Source organism: Herpailurus yagouaroundi, unplaced genomic scaffold (assembly GCF_014898765.1).
Source record: "Herpailurus yagouaroundi ecotype Mexico unplaced genomic scaffold, PumYag 142, whole genome shotgun sequence".
Classification (NCBI taxonomy): Eukaryota; Metazoa; Chordata; class Mammalia; order Carnivora; family Felidae; genus Herpailurus; species Herpailurus yagouaroundi.
The window spans coordinates 46,080,972-46,088,546 of NW_024412397.1; the positions used below are offsets into that span (position 1 = coordinate 46,080,972).

At 43.4% G+C, this 7,575-nt stretch overlaps 1 protein-coding gene across 3 annotated transcripts in view; it reads left to right on the forward strand.

Moving 5' to 3' along the window:
* KCTD1 (potassium channel tetramerization domain containing 1) overlaps positions 1-1,919 on the forward strand; it is a 92,739-nt gene extending 90,820 nt beyond the window's left edge. For all 3 annotated transcript variants that reach the window (XM_040479185.1, XM_040479182.1, XM_040479184.1), the window contains exon 5: positions 949-1,919. In XM_040479185.1, coding sequence (XP_040335119.1) covers positions 949-1,107 — 159 coding nt within the window. In that variant the 3' untranslated portion in view covers positions 1,108-1,919. The remainder of the gene's footprint in view (positions 1-948) is intronic.
* Positions 1,920-7,575: the final 5,656 nt, after the last annotated feature.

Here is a 7,575-nt window from a genome sequence, read left to right on the forward strand (position 1 = left end):
GGATTCCTAAGGAAGCAATGCTGTAGATCAACTTTCTGTATTTTTGCCTAAGAGCATAGGAATTGTCTCCTACATTTAAGACCATCGGACATGTTGGTGACCAACCCAGGGATCTTTCTGGCACTAGGTATTTGATTTCAAAACTGAAGAGCTTATGAGAAGTTACTATTAGATGAGAAGTTTAGAATATCTTTATTTGGATATGTTTTCTAACATCTAACCATTGCAATTACTCTTGCCTCCCTGAATGCACCCAAGGCAATAAATCTATTTCAAATGCCACAAACTCAAAAACTTGTAGATAAACCTCAACCGTCTTCAGCAGTCCATTGGTTCTGCCATTGAAATTACATCCGTCTTCCAAACTGAAATATATGAAGTTAGTACAGGCAGACTTCAGCAGTGGTGGCGCTGAGAGTGAATGGGTTGAGAATGACTCACTGGCTGAGTAGATTCAGATCATTTGTCTGGCCATATCATTTATCATCTCAGAGAAGATATTTTAGTGATGAGATTGGAAAGGTAAACCCTCTCTTTTTGCAGAGAAGGGAGTGTTGCATGTTACAAGAAACGTCGCATCTGAGGCCAAATGGAGCTGAGCTGGAAACCCACTTCCATCACTTATAGGCTGTGAGCCTCAGTTTTCCCGGGTATGAAATGGGCTGACCACCCATTAATAAGCAAGGTGGTTGCAACTATTCAATGAACCGGCACGTGAGCGGCAAGCATGTGAAGGAGTATTTTGGGTGTTGGACACAACCATTCCATCCCTCCTGCCCTTTAGTGCAGGGCCTTCCTCTGAAAGCAGAAACTCAGAGAGACTCGGGGGGTGGGTAAGAATGACCAGGGCTGCACAAGATCTCAAACTTCAGGACACCTCTTTGGGCTGTTTGTGTGGCCAGAGGACCTGTGTCCCCCTAACCAGATGCTTGTCTTGGCCCTGTGCAGGTCCTCGAGAGGTTGCAGCAGAGAGGATTTGAAATCGTGGCCTCCTGTGGAGGAGGAGTGGACTCGTCCCAGTTCAGCGAGTACGTCCTGCGGCGGGAACTGAGGCGGACGCCCCGCGGGCCCTCTGTCATCCGGATAAAGCAAGAGCCTCTGGACTAAACGGACAGATTTCTTATGCAAAAAGGAAAAAACAAAAACAAAAAACGTACACAACAAATAACGCAAACAAAAAAGGGACATTTATGTGCAGCTGGGACAACAAAACCAAGTCCTGGACCTAAAATTGAATAAACAGACACATTGATATCCAATAGAGACCACACCTGTATTCATATGGGAACAATTGGAATAGTGATATCCTCAAGGTGTAAAAAAATATATAAATATATATATATATATGTCAAAAGGTAGGAAATGCAAAAAAAAAGGAAAAAAAAAAGTTTCAAAAAGGTGGTAGCTACAGTTGGTGCTGTGATGGCCGTGAAGTGTCCTGGGCCTCCCAAGGCCTCTGACCGATAAACAAGCCATGAGCAGTGAGGACGCATCTCCTTACGGTTTTCATTGCCAACAGCCATCCATTGTTTCCTTTTCCTTTGTCTTTCTTTTTCCTTTTTTTTTTTTTAAAAAAAGAAAAACAAAAAAAAAAAACACCTTGAATAGAGTTTATTTGCAGGATGGAGGTTTCCTGTCCTCTGTTTAGGCGGGACGGGCAGGACTTCAGAAAAACTCTTCATGAGCACACTGCATTCGAAAGACATTAGACATGAAATTTTAAATGTAGTTTGTACAGAAATCACACTTCTTTGCCCGCCTCACAGATGTGAACATGACTTTGTTTTTAAACTGATCAGTTTTGCAAAGGGGCCAGAATTATTACTTGTTAGACTTGCTCCAGTTTGAGTCTGCTGCTTTCCTACAATTTTTCAAATTTTATAATGTATTAAATACAATAAACTCTGTTTAAAAAATAAGGTCTGTGTGAAACGCGCATGTCAGGATGAAGCTGTAATTGAATGAGATTTTTCTTTTTCTGAATTTTCTGTGTTGGACACCAGAAGACATCAGCTGAGGCTGGTTTTGAGGTCAAAGCCACTAAAAGATAAAGGATGTTATCGTGTGTTCAAAACAGTTCTGTTCCCACCCGGCAAGTGTTCTGACCTGTGCTTTGTTAGCAAGATGATCTTCCTTCTCGTGAAACTTTTCGTTTATAAATTTGAGGTATCTGTTGCTGCAGGGCAAACCACGCCGAAAGCTTGCAGCTTAAGGCAACATCTTATTCTCTGTCACTTGAGCAGCCTACCCTTTGCTGGCCCGCTTCTGCGGCAGGGGGTGACGAGGGTGTCAAGGGGCAAGATTGGGCTGAAATGTCTGTCCTACGTGGCTTTCCCATGAGTTGCCAGTCCATACTGGCTCAGGACCTCCGTGCCATGTGCTTGACCCCGTCCCAGCATGGGAGCTGGGGTCTAAGAGGGAGGGTCCCCTGCTGCTGGCAAAAGTGTTCTAAGAGGGAGGAAGCGGAAGCCTCAGTGCTCTGAAAGGCCAGGCCTGGAATTGCTCAGTGCACCTCTGCACAGTCTCTTGGCTCAACAGAGAGCCCAGATTCAAGGGGGGGGGGGGTGGGGGGTGGGGTGGAGATAAAATCTACCCCCTGCTGGGGAGAGTGACAAAAGAATTTGTAGCCAACTTGAATCTACCATAACACCTGTCCAAAAAAATCCAAAAAGTGGGACATTATGACTTTGGAGGAAGTAGGGAAGTTCTAAGCCGAATGGTCGCTTTCTTATTAGCCCCAAGAGGTAAGAAACCTGAAGTCTCAAAACCACTTTGGAATTAAGCCTTCAGCTTTTCTGAGGTATTAGCGATTCCAGAGGCCCCTCTGTGTACCCCGCCTCACCTGTCTTCCCTGCTGCTGCTTCCTCATTCCAGACACAATAAAGCCGGCACGATGGTGAGATTGACAGGTAAACCATCATGTGTTTCTGCTGCAAAGACATTCCTGTAGTGATAGGCGATTTCCATCCTGAACTTTCTTTTTTTTAAATTAAAAAGTCTATGCCTGAGGATACCAGTAATGAAAACATCTCTGGCTTCTGAAACTAAAAAGTAAGCTGTTAATGCTCCTATCCCCCCTGAAACACAGAGGCCCAAACACTGGATGTCTCTAATGACTGCCAGCCAGTCTTGCACATGGTTGGTTGATTTCCCCGTATTTGAGGCTAATACGGCACTGGCTCACGCCAGACAGCCAGGGACGCTCCCGCCGGCTGCCTGCTCATCCCCGCTGCCGTACCAAAAGGACAATGAAATCGCACTCTGATTTTCCCAGCAATCCATTCTCATTAGGCAACATGTCCTGCAAGCTCGAAATAAAGCAAGCGCCCTGCTTTGGGACTTTGTCCCACTGGTTGTCATCCGGGAACTTTTCCCCAGCACACTCTGTGCAGTTCGTAGACAACCCACAAACACTGCACTGCATGGTGGGCATGATTAGCATCTACATTCTTCTTTGCTGAGTTCTTATACCCATTTATACAACTGCAACCCAGAAGCACATTCTTTCTACAAAAACTCTAATCCTCTAATCCAGTCCAATGCAGCAAACCTATATCACATGTAATTTTCACACTGCAAGGCTTTATAACAGATTCCCGGAATCTTCAGGAAAGAGCTGGTCATTGAAAATATAATTGAGTCACAGTTGCCTTTTGCCCTGTTTTTATTATCTAATCTGCAGTGTGTATCCAAACGTCACTGGTCATCCCGATAAGGATCTTTGTGGCTGTGCTCATTTTTCCTAAAGAGGATCTGATCAAGGCCTATGTGCTATATTTATTAATGTCTCTGGATTTCTCTGGTTGGTCTCTCATTGGTAGAGTCAGGTTAATTTTTTTTTTTTGCAAGTATATTATGTAGGTGATGTTATCTCCTTATTACATCACTTCAGAAGGGTCTATCTGACCCATAATGGTGATGGTAATTTTTTTATTTCTATTTTTTTGTTTTTGTTTTTATTTTTGGCTTTTATAAATCATATTGCATGTGAGTTATGGTTTTGCTTTTGCGATGGTAATTTTGACCACTTAGTTTAAGTGACATCCACCAAATTTCTCCAATGGAAAAGGAGCTTTCTCTCTTTGGGATTAATAAATACTCTCTGGGTTGAAATTGTGAGACTATCAATATCCTGTTCAACACACTTTTGCCCACCAGTTTGCACACTGATTGGTGATCTTTTTCCTGAATCAAGCATCACCGTGGTGGCTACAGAAGCATACTTTGAAGAAAGCTACTATTGCCTGAACCACTGATATTTTAAATAACCTTTTACTTTGCTTTATTTTATTGAGCAAAATGCATTTCTTTAGCCAGGCACACAAACTATAATCTTCCACCTGCTTTCTCCTAAGAAGTATTTTAGAAAAATAGAATGAAGGAAGACACTTCTAAACTGGCTTCTAAAAACTAGGTGGGTTTCTACATAGTAATGATAATAGCCACGCCCTTCATGTTTGCTGCGCTAAGCACTTTCTCTGCAACTAACTCACTGAATCCTTCTCACCACACTAGAGGTTGTATTATCCCCATTTCTCAGTTAAAGAATTAATACTCTCAGACACTAGGTAAATGATACGATAAAGGCTAATGTTCGGTTGAGCTTTATCAGGAGGGCTGAAACGCACTATTTGATGAAAAATAAGGTTTCATGTTGTAGTAGGATGAGGAAGCAGACTATTAATTAGAAGCATTTCCTCCTTAAAATGGAAATGTGTTCCTGTATTTAAATATTGAGAGCAGGGGCGCCTGGGTGGCGCAGTCGGTTAAGCGTCCGACTTCAGCCAGGTCACCATCTCGCGGTCCGTGAGTTCAAGCCCCGCGTCGGGCTCTGGGCGGATGGCTCAGAGCCTGGAGCCTGTTTCCGATTCTGTGTCTCCCTCTCTCTCTGCCCCTCCCCCGTTCATGCTCTGTCTCTCTCTGTCCCAAAAATAAATAAACGTTGAAAAAAAAAATAAAAAAAAAAAAGATTATCTATAAAAAAAAAAATATTGAGAGCATACCTTGCAATATGTCAGGAACTCCGTCTCGGTGATACTATGATGACGGTGACATGGTTTCTGCTGGGGAGTGCTGGGGGGGGGGGGGGAGGGGGCAGAGACCTGCACGCCCAGGGGCAGAATTAGGGCACGTGCTTAGGCCTTACAGGATACTGTCATTCTTACTTACAAAGCAAGGACTATCAAGGTGGATTCGAAAGACGGGTAGCCTTTTGCGGAAGGGGTGCAGAAGGAGGGCAGAGGCCCCGAGTGGGGCAACGTAAGGCAGGTTTGCAGAGTGGTGTGGGATGCAGCTGGGTCAGCTGGAGCAGAGTCAAACAGGGCTGGCAAAGGAAGGTGGAATTGGACAGGAGTGGAAGTTGACCTTGGGTGCCCGGCTGGGGACAGACTGTGTTCAGGAGCTTTGGGGGCGTCATGGAAACCGGGACCCATGCATATTCGGCTGGGAGTTTGCAGGCTTGACAGGCTGAAACAGTCTGTTGGTGTGAAGGACAGTTAAGTTGCTGTTTTTCCCATTTGTCCACTCATGACCTACTACCCAGTCTGAGAGCTGACGATCCGCAGATATATGAGAAAATAAGACACCATCCTGGGTGCAGAGATGACAAACTCAGATGCCTACAAGGGCCAGGTGAGTCGTATAAATTAGGGGACAGGCAAGAGCATGTGTGCCCCATTCAAAGGGGCAGCCCTACTCGACGCCAGCAGGTTCTCCAACAGGAGAACAAAGGGCCCATGTGCTTAAATGTCTCGTTTTCCTCAGAAAACCTGGAAATCTAGATTTTTGTGTAATCTCTAGATGCGCGAATGTTAGAACTGATTCGTTTTTTTCAAATGTACAGATCAAACAAGACATCTGCAGGATTTGTAGCTCTGAGAATTATGAAATAATAAAGCAGTTTTAGGCATTCTAGAAAAATTCCATTTGGGTAAAATCGCATGTGATGGCACAGAACTAAGTTCTCTGAAGATATAACTTATAAAAAGTATGAAAACTTAAGGCAAACTTTTAGTCGTAATATCATTTGATCATAAAGATTTAAATCCTAGTGTATATAACTGACAATAGCGATAGTAAGTTTTCATGAAACGCTTACTACGTGCCAAGCACTGTGCTAAGTGGTTTACAGATGCTCTTCCCTTCAGTCCTCATGGAAACCCTCTGAAGTTGGCATTATTAGCCCAATTTTGCAGATGAGGACATTGGTATGTCAAAAAAATGTTTACCAAAGTCCACTAGAAACTTGGAACGACACACACACACACACACCCCATGTTTGATTAATATCTTGTACTCAACTCTTTCTGGTTTTCTAACTCATGCGAAAAAATACTTTACTCTGTCCTTGGCAAGTTCAGTATGCTTCATTAGAAAGCCACTAGACAAAAATGTCACTGCAGTGATTAACCGGTTAGATTAGGAATTACTAAACCCTGATAAGGCGTGGTGTCTCTGAGAAGAGCCACCAATGAGTTCTTCATTGATCATATCAGCGTTCTGCAAACTTGCCCATTCTTAAGACACACAAAAAGCACTTGGTAAAGTTATAGGTTTCAGTCTTCTACCATCCCCTTGACCCCATGTCCCCACAGATGTCCTGAATCTCAATCTCTAAGTAAAGAGTTTGTGAATCAATGTCCACCATTTGTGATGCTTTGATCAGGCAAGTTTGGAAAATACTTGGTGATATCACTGTGCTCCCTCAATCTAGGTAGGAATAGAGGGTGATAACCCCCCTCTCCCGGGGATGCTTTTGTTATGTGCCTTTTTTATTGCTTCACTGATGTTTATTAAACAATAGTTGCCTTCTATTCTTTTGAAAGACAGAATGGATACTTCAAATGGAGTTAGTGGGGCGGGGAAATTCTTAACTGAAATTTAACCCAAGGGCCCTCATCCTTTCTTAATTAGAGAATTGCCCGGTCCGTGGAAATAGTCCACCAGCTACAGAATTCTCCCACCTCATCTTAAAAAGCTATCGGAGGCTTGAATGAACAGAAGTTACAACACAGGAAATAATTACAGTAGCACCTACCACTTGTAACAATAGCTGACTCCAGGTGTGCGGGAATCTGCTTTTTCCCATATGCTTTAATGTGTGCGGGTTTCTTCGAAACTTAAATACTGATCTTAGACCTTGATTTGAAAAGGTATGTAAATCTATACTCCTAACCATTTACCATGAAACTCCTTTGTGCGTGCTTTGATCTATGTTAGATTCAGAGAGCTCAATCCCACTGTATTTCACATGACTCCAAGTTCACCCTCTCTCTCCTTCTCCTTCCCGGGCCCCAGTTTCTCTTTCTCCTGCACTCAATGTGAAACCCAGTATTTCAGCACTCCTCCCAATCCATCTATCAGATTGTGCTTGCAGAATAAGGAACAGATAGTACAGGTATTAAATTATCCTCTTGACTAACAGGACTGGAAAAAAACAGAGAAACACTTGCTGTGCATTCCATTCAAACTCTAGAACTTGACTCAGAAAGCCTGTTCTGGAAGGTTAAGACCAAATCCTAGTCAAGGATGCATCACCTCAGTTGGAGAAGAAGAAAGACCAGTAGGGGCAGTTGA